The 18,558-nt window shown below is 43.7% G+C and overlaps 1 protein-coding gene across 1 annotated transcript in view; it reads left to right on the top strand.

Annotated features, from left to right (window-relative positions):
• The window catches only part of prkar2aa (protein kinase, cAMP-dependent, regulatory, type II, alpha A), a 323,658-nt gene that overhangs the window by 60,962 nt on the left and 244,138 nt on the right, over positions 1-18,558 (top strand). Inside the window, exon 7 of the mRNA XM_078209955.1 lies at positions 17,800-18,039. Coding sequence (XP_078066081.1) covers positions 17,800-18,039 — 240 coding nt within the window. The remainder of the gene's footprint in view (positions 1-17,799; positions 18,040-18,558) is intronic.

The raw sequence follows: 18,558 nt of genomic DNA on the forward strand, positions 1-18,558 counted from the left end.
TGAAACAACCTGACAGTCATAAAACAGTTCGCGAATGTCCTTTAGGGAAGGAAATCTTCTGCCTTTACTCAGTCTGGTCCATATGTGACTCCAGATCCGCAGCAATGTGGTTGACTCTTAACTGCCCTCTGAAATGGTCAAGTGAGACACTCAGTGGCCCACCAACATCTTCTCAAGATCAAAAACAGAAAATACTGGAAAATCTCAGCAGGCCTGACAGCATCTGTGGAGAGAGAATAGAGCCAACGTTTCGAGTCTGGATGACCCTTCGTCAGAGCTGAAGGCAAAGAAAATCAGAAGAGATTTATACTAGGAGGGTGGGGGGGTGGAGGGTGGGGGGGGGGGGTGCTGTAATTGGACAAAGGGAATGTAAATTGTGATGATAAAGGCTGAGAAAGGTGCTAAAAGCGCCCATTAAGTGATCGGAATGAGTGAATGGTAGAACAAAGGTTGTTAGGGGACTACCTGAGGAATGTGTCTAGATTCCAGCATCTGCATGCAGTATTTTGTCTTTCTCTTCTCAATATCAGTTAGGGATGGGGAGTAAATGCTGACTGGGCCCCCAGTCTGTGAGTGAATAAGTCCAGAGTGATGTGTGAATGCGGAACTCACTACCAGAAGGATGAGTTAAGGCGCTGATGCATTTAATGGAAAAGAAGGTAAGCACAGAGGGAAACAGAAATGGAATGTGATGCAGATTGAGTTGGATGAAGTAAAGTGGGTGGAAGCTCCGTGGAGCTAGGCATCAGTTGGGTTGAATGGTCTCTTTCTGCACTGTGCATTCTATGTAATTCGATGTAAACAATTTCAACAATGGACCAGTAAAGAAGTCTCACAACACCAGGTTGAAGTCCAACAGATTTATTTGGAATCACAAGCTTTCGAAACGCTGCCCCTTTATCAGGTGAGACTTCACTCACCTGATGAAGGAAATTAACCTGATGCTGTGAGACTTCTGACTGTGCCAGTCCAACGCCGGCATCTCCACAACAATGGGCCAAGCCAAACAAGAGTTAATTTAATTAAATTTAGATCCAAGAGCATTGCTTTAGATGGTTTGAAAAATAATTATTTTAGTTAAACATGAAGTCAACAGAAGCCGATAATGGGCTCATTAAAAGTTGAAGGAAAGGGCATCATATGGAAATATTATCCTGTGTAAACTGGATGCATCCCCATTTCCATCACAATCCACTATGGATAAGAATAACCTATTGCAAGTGTTATAACTTGCTGGAATAAATTAGATAGGGATCAAGCGATATGGGTGGAAGGCGGGATCAGGATATTGAATTTGATGATCAGCCATGATCAAAATGAATGGCAGAACAGGCTCGAAGGGTTGAATGGCCTACTCCTGCTTCTATTTTCTATGTTTCTATGTAACTCGGCCAGAATGTCCATGAAATAAGTTTGCCCTATATTTGTGATGACACTGTAGAGCAATCATAGTTCACGATTGTTTAGTGGGTAAATGTGCTTGGGTAATATGGCATTGACCCATAGATATTGATCCATAGACAAAGACTTGATATGGTAACTTCACATTCTATTTCTTTTTCCCTTTGTGCTGACCTTCTTTTCTATTTAAATGTATCGGTGTTGGAGCCTAAACTATTCCTTGTGGCTTGACTTCAAACTGAGATAGGGATTGGAAGAAATTCCATAGAGGCTCAGACTCGCCACCGTTAAAGTTAGTTTGGCTGAGTCTTGTGATGTCTCCCTGCCGAGAGTTCTTGGGTGTGCCATAGCGTGGCTGCTGCCCTTGAAACTGTCTGCCAGCATGAGGAGGAAGAAGAGAGAAGAGGAGGAAAAGGAATGTGGAGTGATCCTTACCAACCAAGGTTATCACCCTCAGGGAAATCAAGCATAGAAAGACTTAAACTTACAGAACACACTCAAAAATGTCCCACTCTGGAGAGAAACATCTCTGCTGAGACTCCATTGCAGTCCTGAGGGAACGTTACAGATGCTTCCTTTCAGACGAGATGCTAAAGTGAGGCCTATTTGCTCACTCAGGTGGGTGTGATGGATCCCATGGCACGGTTTGTCAGAAGAGCACGATCCCTGGTGTCTTGGACAATATTTATCTGTCAATCAACAACAGTAGAAAACAGATTATCTTCTCATTGTCACGTGGCTGTTTGTGGGAGCTTGCTAATTTGCACTGGTGGGGGAGGGAATCAAGAATGCGGACAGTGCAGAAGGAGGCCATTCAGCCCATCGAGTCTGCACCGACCACAATCCCACCCAGGCCCTATTCCCGTAACCCCACCTATTTGCCCTGCTAATCCCATTGACACTAAGTGGCAATTTATCATGGCCAATCAACCTAACCCGCACATATTTGGACTGTGGAAGGAAACTGGAGCACCCGGAGGAAACCCATGCAGACATGGGGAGAATGTGCAAACTGCACACAGACAGTGACCCAAGCCGGGAATCGAACCCAGGTCCCTGGCGCTGTGAGGCAGCAGTGCTAACCACTGTGCCACCGTGCCGACCCTTAAGGGAGGTGCTGATAAAGTGGGCAGCTTTGTCCTGATGGCGTTGAGCTTCTTGAATATTGTTGGAGCTGCACTCATCCAGGCAAGTGCAGAGTAATGCATCACACTCCTGACTTGTGCTTTGTCAATGGTGGACAGGCTTTGGGGAGTCAGGCGGTGAACTACTCACTGCAGAATTCCAAGCCTCTGACTTGTTCTTGTAGCCACAGTAGTTATATGGTTAGTCCAGTTAAGTTTCTGGTTAATGGCGAGCCCCAGATTGTAGATGGTGGGGGAATTCAGTGATGGCAAAGCTGTTAAACACAGTAAGAAGTCTCACAACACCAGGTTAAAGTCCAACAGGTTTATTTGGTAGCAAACGCCACTAGCTTTCGGAGCGCTGCTCCTTCGTCAGGTAAGTGGGAGTTCTGTTCACAAACAGGGCATATAAAGACACAAACTCAACTTACAAAATAATGGTTGGAATGCGAGTCTTTACAGGTAATCAAGTCTTAAAGGTACAGACAATGTGAGTGGAGAGAGGGTTAAGCACAGGTTAAAGAAGTGTGTATTGTCTCGTGGGACGTGGGATCTATCAGAGATGAAGAAGGGAACTTGTGTATCGATGCAGAGGCTGTGGGAAGGGTTACAAATGAATATTTGTTACCATGTTCACAAAGGAAAGGGATGATGCAGGTTAAGTAGTCCAGGAGGGACACTGAGATAATGGACGGGATAATCATAAAGAGAGAGGAAGTACTTGAAGGGTTGGAATCCTTGAAGGTTGATATGTTGCCAGAACCAGATGGATTGTTTCCGAGGCTGCGAAAGGAGGCCAGGGAGGAGATAGCTGATGCTTTGAGGATGATTTTCCAATCCTCACTAGATACAGGGGAGGAACCGGAGGACTAGAGAAATGCAAACGTAGTTCCATTGTTCAAAAAGGGATCAAAGGAAATGCCAAATAATTATAGACCAGTAAGTCTTACATCAGTGGTGGGAAAATTAGTCGAATCAATCCTGAGAGATAGGATTAACTGTCTGTAGAAAGGAATGGACCTGTCAGGGATGATCAACATGGATTTGTTAAAGGAGGGTCTTGCCTCACAAATTTGACTGAATTCTTTGAGGAAGTGACAAGAAGGGTTGATGAAGGTAGTGCAGTGGATGTTGTGTACGTGGATTTTAGCAAGGCATTTGACAAGGTCCCACATGGTAGATTGGCCAAAAAAGTAAAAGTCCATGGGATACAGGGTAATGTGGCAAACTGGATCAGTTTGGTTTTGCAACAGGAAACAAATGGTAATGTTCGGTGGATTTCCCTTGCAAATTGTAAGTTGTTTCAAGTGGTGTTCCACAGGGATCGGTGTTGGGACCCTTGCTGTTTGTGTTATATATTAACAATTTGGACGTGAACATGGGGCCACAGTTGGAAAATTTGCAGACGACACAAAGATTGGCCGAGTAGTGGGTAGTGTAGAGGTTAGCTACAATCTACAAAATGATATTGATGGGTTGGTGCAGTGGGTGGTAAAGTGGCAAATGGATTTTAACATAAAGAAGTGTGAGGTAATGCATTTACGGAGGTCAAACAGTTATAGGGAATACACAATAAATGAGAATATACTAAGAAGGGTTAGATGAAGTGAGAGATCTTGGTGTACAAGTACACAGGTCCCTAAAGGCAGCAGTTCAAATAGACAAGGTTGTAAAGAAGGCATATGGAATGCTCTCCTTCATTGGCAGTGGTATGGGATATAAAATTAAGGATGTAATGTTGCAATTGTATAAAACACTGGTGAGGCCACAACTGGAGTATTGTGTGCAGTTCTAGTCACCACATTGCAGGAGGGATGTAATTGCTCCGGAGAGAGAGAGTGCAGAGGAGGTTTACAAGAATGTTGGCAGGGCTGGAAAAGTGTAGCTATGAGGAGAGATTGGATAGGTTGGGGTTATTTTCCTTGGGACAATGAAGGCTGAGGGGTGACTCGATAGAGGTGTTCAAAATAATGAGGGGAAGAGTTAGAGTGGACAGGATAAAACTGTTTCCCTTGGCGGAGAATTCTAGAACCAGGGGACATCGATTCAAGATAAGTGGCAGTAGGTGTAGAGGGGACATGAGGAAGAACCTTTTTTACGCAGAAGGTGGTGGGTGTCTGGAATTCGCTGCCCGAGTTGGTGGTGGAGGCAGAGACCCTAAACTCTTTTAAAAAGAACCTGGATCTGCACTTGAAGTTAGCTACAGGGTTATGGACCGACTGCAGGAAGGTGGGATTAGAAAGGGCAGCTGAGTGTCCTCGGACAAGATGGGTCAAATGGCCTCCTGTGCTGCAACTTTTCTATGGTTCTATAGCAGGTGTGTGTCTTCATAATATTATAACAAAGTCTACTTAAGTTGGAAAAAATAACTTTTTAATACATAACAATTGGTCAATATTTTACAGCTTTCTACTTGTAGGCATCTTGACCTTTTTTGAAGTTATAACAAACAAATTAAATAAAGACTGATTTGCTAAAATTTCTGACATATTAACATGAGGTGAACTTTGGCACCCAGTGGAGTCATTCATTTACATTTTCCTGTTTTATTTCTGCCTTTCTTTCATTTTTAAGCAAGAGAAAATTTCAATTCTGTAGAAAATGTTACTGTTTGTTTGAAAGGAGGAATGGATTCTGAGCACATGGAGGGGAGGAATGTAACACTGCACCATCCAATATTACTGGATCATACGGAGGGTCAACAGTGCAAGTTACATTCAGAGCAAAACTTGCTTGAAGATGTGTGTTTTTGCCAAGTGTACACTCGTATTGTATGTGCACCACTATCCAGTGCTCAGTGGGTGGTCCTCTTACTTCTGATGTCAGAAGGTTGTGGGTTCAAGTTGTTAGGGGAAAAAAATACCGCTATTCAACTATAGTGTACTTCACTCTCTCACTCTCGAGAAAACCAGACAAAGACTCTTGGAGTTTCAGACAAGGTCTTTATTATGAACTATAGTATGGGTTAGCCCCCGTGCTCCAGCTAGTGGTTCACAAGGGAGAGCCCTGATCAAGTTATAGTTGAGATTCAGTTACAAGAAATTAGCAAATACCAATCAAAAGATTACATTTGCACCAGAGTTTATCTATATCCACTCACAATTATCAATTAGGTTTACGTCATGCCTAAAGTGCGAATACAATTGACCAATTACAACATGTGCACATCTACTTGATTATAATATGCAATCAGTGTAAGGGCTCGTACATGTTCTCTATTTTGATTTACTACCAGCTACAATTGGTTTTTAAAATAACAACTTATTCTGGCTTGTGGACATTGATTTGATTTGATTTGATTTATTATTGTCACACGTATTATCATATAGGGAAAAGTATTGTTTCTTGCGCGCTATGTAGACAAAAAATACCATTCGTAGAGAAGGAAACGAGAGCGTGCAGAATGCAGTGTTACAGTCATAGCTAGGGTGTAGAGAAAGATCAACATAATGCAAAGTAAGTCCATTCAAAAATCTGACAGCAGCAGGGAAGAAGCTGTTCTTGAGTCGGTTGGTATGTGACCTCAGACTTTTGTATCTTTTTCCCAAAGGAAGAAGGTGGAAGAGGGAATGCCCTGGGTGTGTGGGGTCCTTAATTATGCTGGCTGCTTTGCTGAGGCAGCGGGAAGTGTAGACAGAGTCAATGGATGGGAGGTTGGTTTGTGTGATGGATTGGGCTACATCACGACTTTTTGTAGATCCTTGCTGGTCTTGGGCAGAGCAGGAGCCATACCAAGCTGTGATACAACTAGAAAGAATGCTTTCTATGGTGCATCTGTAAAAGTTGGTGAGAATTGTAGCTGACATGCCAAATTTCCTTAGTCTTCTGAGAAAGTAGAGGTGTTGGTGGGCTTTCTTAACTATAGCATTAGTGTGGAGGGACCAGGAAGGTTGTTAGTGATCTGGACACCTAGAAACTTGAAGCTCTCGACCCTTTCTACTTCATCCCCATTGATGTAGACAGGGGCATGTTCTCCTTTACGCTTCCTGAAGTCGATGACAATCTCTTTCGTTTTGTTGACATTGAGGGAGAGATTATTGTTGCCGCACCAGTTCGCCAGATTCTCTATCTCATTCCTGTACTCTGTCTCATCATTGTTTGAGATCCGACCCACTATGGTGGTGTCATCAGCAAACTTGAAAATCAAATTGGAGGTGAATTTGGTGGCACAGTTATAGGTGTATAAGGCCTTGTGGGACACCGGTGTTGAGTTTGATCGTGGAGGAGGTATTGTTGCTTATCCTTACTGATTGTGGTCTGTGGGATAGGAAGTTCAGGACCCAGTGGCAGAGGGAGGTCCGAGGCCCAGGCCACGGAGTTTGGAGATGAGTTTCGTGTGAATAATAGTGTTGAAGGCTGAGCTATAGTCAACAAATAGGAGTCTGACATAGGTGTCCTTGTTATCTAGGTGTTCCAGGGTTGAGTGTAGGGCCAGGGAGATGGAGTCTGCTGTGGACCTGTTGCGGCAGTAGGCAAACTGTAGTGGATCCAAGTAGGCCGGGAGGCTGGAATTGATTCGTGCCATGACTAACCTTCATAATGATGGATGTCAGAGCCACCAGCTGATAGTCATTAAGGCACACTGCTTGGTTTTTCTTAGGTACCAGACAATTGGGTACTTAGACAATTTCTTAGATTACACTCCCTTGTTCATTTTCCCCACACCCTATTTTCATTCCCCCCCTGTTTGGCTCTTGTTTTACCCAAACTGGCAATTTCAGTGCTGAGAATACTTCTTCAAATCGTGGCCAGTCCTTCAGATATCAGGAGGTTTCCTGAACTATCATGCTATAAATGTCAACCACTAATCGATATCATTTCATCGATATACGAGTTGTTCCCCCAGTAACCTGATGTTTTTCCCAGACGGGTGGAATTCTCCACAAACTTGTAGACAAAATCTGTGACCATTTTCACAAAGTAAACCCCCAGAGGTTATCTCTGTCTCTGGTGTGATTATGCAGCATGGGGTGTGGCCCACTTTTACCGCTTTAAATGCCTTCTTCAATGGCATAATATCAAGGGTTACCTTACTATTGTTTTGTATCTTCTATCTTCTATCTTTGTCTTCTATCCTCAATTCCTTAATCCTATCCAGTTTGCTTTGTAACATCTTTAAAACAGAAACCAAACATTTCTATTTGATTCCAGACAGTGACATATTTTGATCGCACATTCATTGCTTTTTAAAGGTAACTTTCTGACAGTAAATGTTTCAGCACAATTCAGCACAATTGGTAATGGGTTGAAGGGTTATGGGGAGAAGGTAGGAAAATGGGGATGAAGAGCATATCAGCCATGATCGAATGGTGGAGCAGACTCGATGGGCCGAATGGCCTAATTCTGCTCTTATATCTTATGAACTTATGAGCACATGTTCCCTATGCCACAATTGTCCCAAATTCAAACAACAGTGTTGTTGGCTCTCAAATGTCCACTAATATCTATCTCATTCTGTTCTTATATCCATATAAAGCACCTAAATTGTGTGTGTTCTTTTGTCTTTTTAGAATCCCTTTAAATGTCTGATTTTTTTTTTCACCATCATCATTCTCAGTATCCACCAAAAAGATTCCACCTTTAATTACATTCTAATCTGTCCAGCTTTCACCTATCCTGTTCTTTGTTCTCCATTCAGTTGGCCACAACCCATCGGCAAACAGGGTCACATTGGCCCCCTACTAACAGTTCTTCTATTATCCTGTTCACTTCCTCATCACTCATTGGCACATCACATACGTGGTCCTCTTCTTCAATGTTCATATATCCCATTGGGTTATTTCCCTTGTCCCTATTGGTGAATGCAACTTCGCACTGCCCCATTCATTCTGTCTTTTGTAACTCCTCACTCGATGCCCTCCACCCTTTTACCAGATTTGAAATCAGGCTGACTATTGATGCAATATTTAATACTACAAATAAATTCTCAAATGTCTTGAAGCTACTGCATATCCTTGTGCTAACTGCATATACTGCAGTTAGCGCAAAAAATTCCATCTGCTTGGGGCAGAATGGGTTAATTCATTTGAACAAATCTGACAATTCAAAAACTTAAAATTTTGTGATTCCCAATTCTTGCAAAAATAAATGCATCTTCAGCTGTTAATAGACATGAGTTAATACTCACTAGTTTAAAAAGGGGTGGAGTAAAAGTTCTCAAATGGATGTCATCACCCTTCATTGTTTTAATCTAACAATCACACAGTCTGGGACTCATTTTTATTTAGCAATCTCTCCTTTTAAACTCATAGAATCCCTACAGTGCAGAAGGAGGCCGTTCAGCCCATTCAGTCTGCACCAACTCTCCAACAGAGCATCTCAACTAGGCTCTATCCCCATACCCCACGTATTTACCCTACTAATCCCCCTAACCTACACATCTTAAGGGACAATTTACCATGGCCAATCCACCTAATTTGCACATCGTTAAAGTGTGGGAGGAAACCAGAGCACCTAGAGGAAACTCACGCAGTCAAGGGGAGAATGTGCAAATTCCACAGACAGTCACCCAAGGCTGGGATTGAACACACGTCCCTGATGCTGTGAGGCAGCAGTGCTCACCATTGTACAACTCCTTTCCTCAGTATCCAATTCTAGAATGTTCCTTTTCATTGTGCCAATTGTGTTATCACAAGAATTTATCTTTGACCCAAGATCAATCCAACACAGGATTTTCAATCATTTCAAATATCCCAAATTTTAATTAACCCTATCAAATTAAAAGTATCTTATTCTCACATGGGTGATTTTAGAATCAGAATATCAGACAGAAAACATGAAAGCTTGAAACATACAAACCACAAATATCATCTAACACCAGGAGAGAGCATTTAAAACAACAATAACCAAAATGAATTCCATATGCGTTCTTGTGGTTCTGTTTTTAACCTTCCAAATTCCTGTAATTAAAAACTCAAGATAAAATTAATTCTCCAGAAAGATAAACGTTAATAAATGCAGCCCTGAACAATGATAAAACAACTCTCCAAACGATCAGATAAACTAAGTGGAACATCCTGGTTCTCACAGCTCATAAATTTCAAAGAAATAACTGGTCCTACGCTCAACCCTGGAACACCTAAATAACAAAGACATTTATGTCAGACTCCTATTTATTGTCTATAGCTCAGCCTTCAACACCATTATTCCTACAAAACTCATCTCCAAACTCTGTGGCCTGGGCTCAGCTCCACCTCTGCGACTGGATACTTGACTTCCTAACCCACAGACCACAATCAGTAAGGATAGGCAACAACACCTCCTCCATGATTATCCTCAACACCGGCGCCCCCACAAAGCTGTGTCCTCAACCCTTTACTATACTCCTTATACACCTCTGACTATGTGGCCAAATTCCCCTCCAACTCGGTTTTCAAGTTTGCTGATGGCACCACTGTTGTGGGTCGGATCTCAAACAATGGTGACACAGGAAAGAGGTAGAGAATTTGGTGAACTGGTGCTGTGACAATAATCTCTCCCTCAATGTCAATAAAATGAAGGAGATAGTCATTGACTTCAGGAAGCATAGTGGAGAACATGCCCCTGTCTACATCAATGGGGATGAAGTGGAAATGGTCGAGAGCTTCAAGTTTCTAGGTGTCCAGATCACCAACAACCTTCCTGGTCCCTCCACACTGATGCTATAGTTAAGAAAGCCCACCAACACCTCTACTCTCTGGGGTGGCTACGGAAATTTGGCATGTCCGCTACAACTCTCACCAATTTTTACACATGCACCATAGAAAGTATCCTTTCCAGATGTATCACAGCTTGGTATAGCTCCTGCTCTGCCCAAGACCGCAAGAAACTACAAAGGTTGTGAATGTAGCCTAGTCCATCACGCAAACCAGCCTCCCATCCATTGACTCTGTCTACACTTCCCGCTGCCTCTGCAAAGCAACCAGCATAATTAAGGACCCCATGCACCCTGGATAGACTCTCTTCCACCTTCTTCCATCGGGAAAAACATACAAAAGTCTGAGATCACGTACCAACCGACTCAAGAACAGCTTCTTCCCTGCTGCCATCAGACTGTTGAATGGACCTACCTTGCATTAAGTTGATCTTTCTCTACACCCTAGCTATAACTGTAACACTACATTCTGTACCCTCTCCTTTACTTTTCCTCTATGTACACAATGAATGTTATGCTTTGCCTGTATAGTGCGCAAGAAACAATACTTTTCACTGTATCCCAATACATGAGACAATAATAAATCAAACCAAATCAAAACTCACCTTGGTTTTGATTTGATTTATTGTCACATGTATTAGTATACAGTGAAAAGTATTGCTTCTTCTGCGCTATACAGACAAAAAATACCGTTTTGAGAAGGACAGGGTGATGAATATGGTGTTACAGTCATAGCTAGGGTGCAGAGAAAGATCAACTTAATTATAACTTAATCTTTTTTTCATTCCATTTAAGACAATTTCCAATGTCTGATTTTATAGGCCACACTTATTCTTTGTTGATTCAAAATCTAAAAGGCATTCTCCCCAAACATGTTACCAGCTGCAAAATATTTGTTCTTTAGCTGGAGTGCTGTGACAACATGATAAAATTCTCACACTTACTCCAAATTCCTCCAGCCTATGCTTAAAATGTTCACATTTACCAGGTTCCCATAAATCCACAATTATAAACTAACATAGACGCACACATAATCACAGATACACAAGTCTCTCGTCTGGAATGCTCAGATTGGATCACTGTCAAACTGCAAGCTTTCTCTGACATTACAACTTATGTAAAGTTGAATTCAAACCTCCACCTCAAGCTTTTGAACTTTTAAAACAGTCCGAATTTCTTTTAGACAGATACGCAGTTGTTTGTTGGGCGGCCCGGTGGCACAATGGTTAGCACTACTGCCTCACAGTGCCAGGGTCCCAGGTTCAATTCTGGCCTTGGGCCACAGTCTGTGTGGAGTTTGCATATTCTTTTGTGTTGGTTTCCTCTGGGTGCTCTGGTTTCCTCCCACAGTCTAAAGATACATGGGTTAAGTTGATTGGCCATACTAAATTGACCCTCGTGTCAGGGGGATTAGCAGGGTAAATGCATGGGATTGTGGGAATTGGGCCTGGGTGAGATTGTGGTTGGTACAGACTCGATGGGTTGAATGGCCTCCTTCTGTACTGTCGGGATTCTATGATCTGGTTCATTTTAACTTTAACTGACTCAATAATCACAACCATGTCATATTATTTCACAACTTTAATTGTTCCTAGCTCATCTGCGCTGACCTGCATTGCAGCGAGGGAGCTGCCCTCCCCATGTATTTCAGAATGAACTAAGTACAAACTTGAGATAAGCACGCAGGGTGTCTATTTGAATCCACCCGTTTTTATATCTTGCCAATTAATTTACAATATTTCTAGGTGACGGAGAGGGATATATTCCTTTTCCTCCCCATTCAGTAACTAACTCGAGTTCCACCTTCTCGGATTCAGCTTTTCCTGGTTTCAACGTGTCTGCTTTATTTAAGGTACCTAAACAGAGAAGATAAATAGAAGATCCAAAACGTTTGTGCAAATTTGGGGTGCGCCCCTCACAGGAAACGTCACCATGGTGGTACTTTGTTTCCCTGCACCCACTTGGGAGGAGTGACTGACTAACTGCGTTCTGTTCCCTCCCAACCCTCAGGAGCAGAGCTTCACAAATTATAATTCATTCTCTCCTGCCTCGAGCTTTCACTCTCCCCCACCCCGCGCTCCAGAGAGGAGATTCACAATGATGTACTTCACTCCTCTAACACACTCCCTTCATCTGGTCTGGTTTTACTCTGGGTCTGGATCTGCTCGTTTGTCAGCTAAACTATGCCACCCAGTCAGGAGTATAACCAAAGATAATACTCACCAAACTGAGGTCCTGTCTCGTTAGGGAAAACAAATACAGCTATTCAGCTATAGTGTACTTCACTCTCTCATTCTCGAGAAAACTAAAGACTCTTTGGAGTTTCAGACAAGGCTTTTATTACAAACTATAGTATGGGCTTGCCACAGTGCTCCAACCAGTGGTTCACCAGGGAGAGCCCTGCTTCAAGAATTGTACAGTCATTCACAATTAGTGTTCAGTTATAAGAAATTAGCACATACCAATCATTTGCGCAGGAGTTTATCTACTCACAATTATTGATTAGGTTTACATCATGCCGAAAGTGCAAATACAATTGACCAATTACAACATGTGCACATCTACTAGATTATAATATGCAATCAGCGTAAGGACTTGTACATGTTACCTATTCCGATTTACCACCGGCTACGATTGACTTTTAAAATAACAACTTGTATCTGGCTTGTGGACAGTAATTACATTCCTTGTCCAGTTTTCCCAGTGCGTAATGAATTCTAAATTGTTGCCTCCCTAAGTTATTTCTATATAATTTGGCTGTCAGAGTAGATGGTAGAACAACCCCACCTTGCCTTTACAGGCCTTGAAATTTAACACATGTGAAGTCCTGCCTGGGAACTAGCCCTTGACTGACTGTGTCCTCGGGGTGCCTCCTTGCAGCTAACAGCTTGCCTCTCACAGACTGAACTGAAGATTTTCAAACCCTTTTCATAAATAGCGGAGATAGTAAACATCTAGAGTTTGAAATTAATTTTTTTGATATAATGTTCAACACATGCATTCCCGCGCTCCCCCCCCCCCCCCCCCTTTCAAAGTCCTCACTTCTTGGCTGACGCTCTACTGCAATACTGAAGGAGAGACTGTCTTTCAGATTAAATGTTAAAGTAAGACCCTATTCGCCCTCTCAGGGGAATGTAAAAACTCTCAGGGCCACTATTGCATGGAAATGCAGGGGAGTTTCACTCTGTCTCCTGACTAATATTTAGCCCTCAGCTGACACCTCAATCACTATTGTTATCAGAGTGCTATTTGTGGGACATTATTGTGCGCAGATTACAAGAGACTGCACTTCGAAAATATTTATTTGGCTGTAAAGCACTTTGGGATGGCCTGTGATCTTGGAAGGCGCTATATGAATGTAAGTTCTTCCTTCCAATGGCTGAGAGGGGCAAGTTAGGGGGAAACCATAAATTATGTTGTGATTGGCTAAACACCAACCACTTCAAATCATTAATGCCACCACCAAACAGAGAGAAAGAAGACTTTCATCCCATCAGTCTGGTTTTGGATTTGAACCTGTGCTGTGGATGTGAGTCCGCCCTCTTCTGAATTTTCTGAGCACTTTGAATGTTGATGAAAAGATGTAATAATCTAACAACACATTGCTATTGAGCAGTCTGAGCAAGAGAGCTGTTACTGAAGACCTAAATACTGAAACAGTGACCCTCTCAGAGGGTCACCCTGACCCATTTGCAGCTGCAATAATGTTTGTTCTGAAACCTTTTAGAACAACTGTGATATATCCCACAATTAAGAATATAAGAAACAGGAGCAGAACTTGACCATTTAACCCCTCGAACCAGCTCTCAACTGCACCCCAAATATTTTCCACCCCTTGTTTTGTTCTTAGCTCCACCCAAACTGAATGGTTTTTTTTTCGAGCTAAGAATCTTTAACTCTACTGTCCTTACCCAATGTTTTATTATCAAAGCTACACCCCTCCTTTTCCATCTTGTCTATCTCTTTTAAAAGTCAAGTAACCTGGAAAACATAGTTCCCAATCTTGGCCCCTCAGCAACCGCGACCTTGTGGTGACTATTAGATCAAACCCGTGAACAGAACATGCTGGATAAACTCAGCAGGTTTGGCAGTGTCTGTGTCGAGAGAAACACAGTTAACTTTTCGAGTCCGAATTACTCTTCTACAGTCTTTAGAAGAATCCTACATACTCAAAATAGCAATTAAAATAATTAAATAAACAATGACTGGCTAAGATAAAAGCGAAATACTGTGGATGCCGGAATCTGAAACAAAAACAGAAAAATGCTGGAGAATCTCAGCAGGTCTGGCAGCGTCTGTGGAGAGAGAATAGAGCCAACGTTTCGAGTCTGGATGACTCTTCATCAGAGCTGGCTGTGAACGCGAGTTTTGGTTAACACCTTGACAAATACCAGGAGGGAAATGGAAAGCAGTGAAAGAGACAAGGGGAAATTCTGTCAGGGAGAAGAGCAGTACTTCTTCAGAGAAGGCATTCCTGGAAGAGAAGTGGCAGTGGGTTAAACACTAAGATAAATGCAAAATACTGCTGGAATCTGAATCAAAAACAGAAAAATACTGGAAAATCTCAGGAGGTCTGACAGCATCTGTGGAGAGAGAATAGAGCCAATATTTTGAGTCTGGATGACTCTTCGTCAGAATCGATTTCATTACAGATGGCTCGGGGGGGGCGGGGGGAGATCCTTTGGTAACAACAATAAAGTTTAAATCTAGGAATCACATTGCAGTCACTGAAATAAACACATAGAAATGTTCATGTATTTTGTGGGAATTACACAAAAGTCAGGTCTACCTCATTTTGGCACTAATTTGGGATGAAGAAGTCAATGTTCTTCTCAAGCACAGCATTCTGAAGATAAACACTGCACTTGCTCCTTCAGGATTACTTTCTTCATAAGTGGGCACAAATATCACTTCTTTGTGATTTGGGAATTCATCTGAAGTATGATTCAGTGGCATCACTCGTATTTAACTGCTGCTGCACTTGTTAAAACAGATGCAAAGAGAAAGCACTGAGCTCCTGCACTTGCCCACGGCACGTTTCTCGTCATTCTTAGGGGTGTGTCTGGGGGATGCTCATCATGTTGCTCTCTGAATAATTACTGAGAATCTTGATTCAGCCCACCTGGGCAACTTCCAGAATGAATCATTCATGACTTAGTAATATGTTAATTGAAATAACTGTACATTTTATGTAGGTGTAAAACTCTTAATTTGCTCTTCTTTCTTAAAGACATAGCTTGATGTTGGGGTGCAGCAGCCACGGGCATCACCAACTTTCCTCACATGTGCCCATTTCATTCTGGAGCACCTGGTAGTGAAGCTCAATCCTGTCCATATCGGGAGTCAATGTGCAGATGGGCGGTGACACAGTAAATTGAAATGAGAACACTGACCAATTTTCTATCCGTAAGTGAAGGCTTGCGGAAGTCAATTGCAATACCCTTAGCTGATGTCATTTAACTCAGCACAGGCTGGGAATCAAACCTTTCACCTTACAGAAATAGAGCCATGGAGAATCTATAGCACAGTAAGAGTTTTAACAACACCAGGTTAAAGTCCAACAGGTTTATTTGGTAGCAAATGCCATTAGCTTTCGGAGCGCTGCCCCTTCGTCAGATGGAGTGGATATTTGCCCACAAACAAGGCACAGAGACACAAAATCAAGTTACAGAATACTGATTAGAATGCGAATCTTTACACCTAATCAAGTCTTAAAGATACAGACAATGTGAGTGGAGGGAGCATTAGGCACAGGTTAAAGAAATGTGTATTGTCTCCAGACCGAATCTATAGCACCCAAGGAGGCCATTTGACCATTGTATCTGTACTAGCTGCGAAAGAGCTTTCCAGTCTAATATGCCACTTGCCAGCTTTTCTAAAGCTTATTTATTATTGTCACAAGTAGGCTTACATTATCACTGCAATGAAGTTACTGTGAAAATCCTCTTGTCGCCACACTTTGGCGCCTGTTCGGGTACACTGGGGGAGAATTTAGCACGGCCAGTGCACCTAACCAGCACGTCTTTCGGACTGTGGGAGGAAACCAGATCTGCCAGAAGAAACCCACGCAGACATTGCTGTGGGTCTGGAGTTACATGCAAGCCAGACCAGGTAAGGATGACAGATTAGTTATAGATAGAGAACCAGATGGGTTTTTCCGACCATCGACAATGGTTTCATGGTCATCAGTAGATTCTTAATTCCAGATGTTTTTAATTGAATTCAAATTCCACTACCTGCCGTGGCGGGATTCAAACCCGGGTTCCCAGAATATGAACTGAGTTTCTGGATTAATAGTCTGGCGATGGTACCACTAGGCCGTCACCTCCCCATATTTCTAACATCTGCATATATGTCAGCCGGACTTGCTTATTCATGTAAACCTCTTCTTTAAAAGAAAAAGCTTATTTATTAGTCACAAGTAGGTTTATATCTCCGCCGCAATGAAGTTACTGTGAAAGTCCCCCAGTCACCACACTTTGGCGCTATTCGAACACATTGAGGGAGAATTTAGCACGGCCAATGCACCTAATCAGCATGTCTTTCGGACTGTGGGAGGAAACGGGAGCACCCGGAGGAAGCCCATGCAGACACGGGGAGAATGTGCAGACTCCAGACATAAAGTGACCCAAGCCGAGATTCGAACCTGGGCTCCTGGCACAATGAGGCAGCGGTGCTAAACCCATATAGACCCTTACAGTCCAGATCTAGTCTGGGCATTCTGCTTTGATTTTTTTTTAACTAAAATCATTTGTATTTAAATATCCTGTATTAAAAACAATAGCTTTAAACAATAACCATCCTTGCCAATATTTAAAGAGAGAAAGAATTGCATTAAAAAAAAGGAGCTCCCTGTTTGAGCATGTTGCTTCAGGAATTCCCAGGCCAGGGATCCCCCCTCTTGTTTCTTTATGAGCAGCGGTTCCCATGGCAACAGCGGGAGGGTAAGCCAGAGGTTGGGTCAATGACGTCAATGGCGGAGCGGGCGGCTCTGATTGGCCGGAGGGGGGAGGGGCGGCCGGCCAATCGGGGGGGCGGGGGCAAGACGCGCAACCGAACCTGCTGGGTGGGAGGAGGAAGCCCCGCCTCCTCCCCAACTCGCGGCCCGATTGGCCGATCTTCCCAACTGTCCCTCACCTCCCCGAGCGGCCATTGGCCGCCGCTGCGTCAATCATCGAACGCCAACATGTTTGATTGCGCGGGGCTAACAGAAGGGAGCGCGAGAGAGAGCGCGCGCGATCCGGAGTGGACGAAAACGGGGGGGCCGTGAGGGCGGCGGACGGAATAAGATTAAATGTGATATTAAAGATATAAAACGGCGTTTATTCTGAGGCAAACACTTCAAAAAAAGTCCATGAATCGATAAAAAAACCTCCCTCGGCTGGTCTAGTCGCGCCGTGCTGAGGTAAATGCAGAAGAATCGGTGACTAATCGGGAAGGTATCGCTTAGGTATCGCCGTTTTTTTTGCCGGTTTAATCGGGCCGGGGTATCGGCCGGTGGCGGGATTGAGGCGGCGGAGGGGAGGACGAGGAGGAGGAGGCGGCGGCGGCGGAGGAGGAGGGGTTGCCGATTAATCGCTGACAAATCGATCGTGCTGCTGAGGCGGCTGCTCTGCCGGTGCCTCCCTCTGAAATTGGGCGGGATGAACATCGAGATCCCCCCCGGGCTGACCGACCTGCTGCAGGGCTACACGGTGGAGGTGCTCCGGCACCGGCCCTCCGACCTGGTGGAGTTCGCCATCCAGTACTTCACCGACCTGAAGGAGAAGGAGGAGCAGGGCAGGGGTGGAGGCCGGTTCAGGAGCGATGGCGACCCCATGCAGACCGAGTCCAACGGGGACGATGATGAATCGGAGTCTGACTCGGGCTCAGAATTTGAAGGTAAGAGAGAGAGGGGAGGGGGTCTGTCAGATAACTGGGGGAGGGGGTCTGTCAGAACTGGGGTGCTGGGAGGGTGAGCAAAACAGCCAAGAGGATGGTAACACCATCTCTTCTAGGACAGGTTACGAAGAAAAGGCTATTTCATTTATCAGTGTCACAAGTAGGCTTACATTAACACTGCAATGAAGTTACTGTGAAGATCCCCCAGTTCAGTGCCTGTTTGTGGGTGCACTGGGGGAGAATTTGGCACAGCCAATGCACCAACCCAGCACATCTCTTGGACGGAAAAAGGAAGGCATTCCAGGATTTTGACCCAGTGCCTGAAGGAGCGGCCAATATATTGACAAGTCAGGATGGCCAATGTGCCCAAGCAGCACGTCTTTGAGGGGAAAGGGAAGGAGTTCCAGGACTTTGACCCAGCGACTGGAGGAGTGGCCAGTATGTTCAAAAGTCTGGATGGCCAATTCACCTAACTAGTGCGTCTTACAGATTGTGGGAGGAAACTGGAGGAATCCCACA

The sequence above is a fragment of the Mustelus asterias genome, chromosome 3 (genome assembly GCF_964213995.1).
Source record: "Mustelus asterias chromosome 3, sMusAst1.hap1.1, whole genome shotgun sequence".
Classification (NCBI taxonomy): domain Eukaryota; kingdom Metazoa; phylum Chordata; class Chondrichthyes; order Carcharhiniformes; family Triakidae; genus Mustelus; species Mustelus asterias.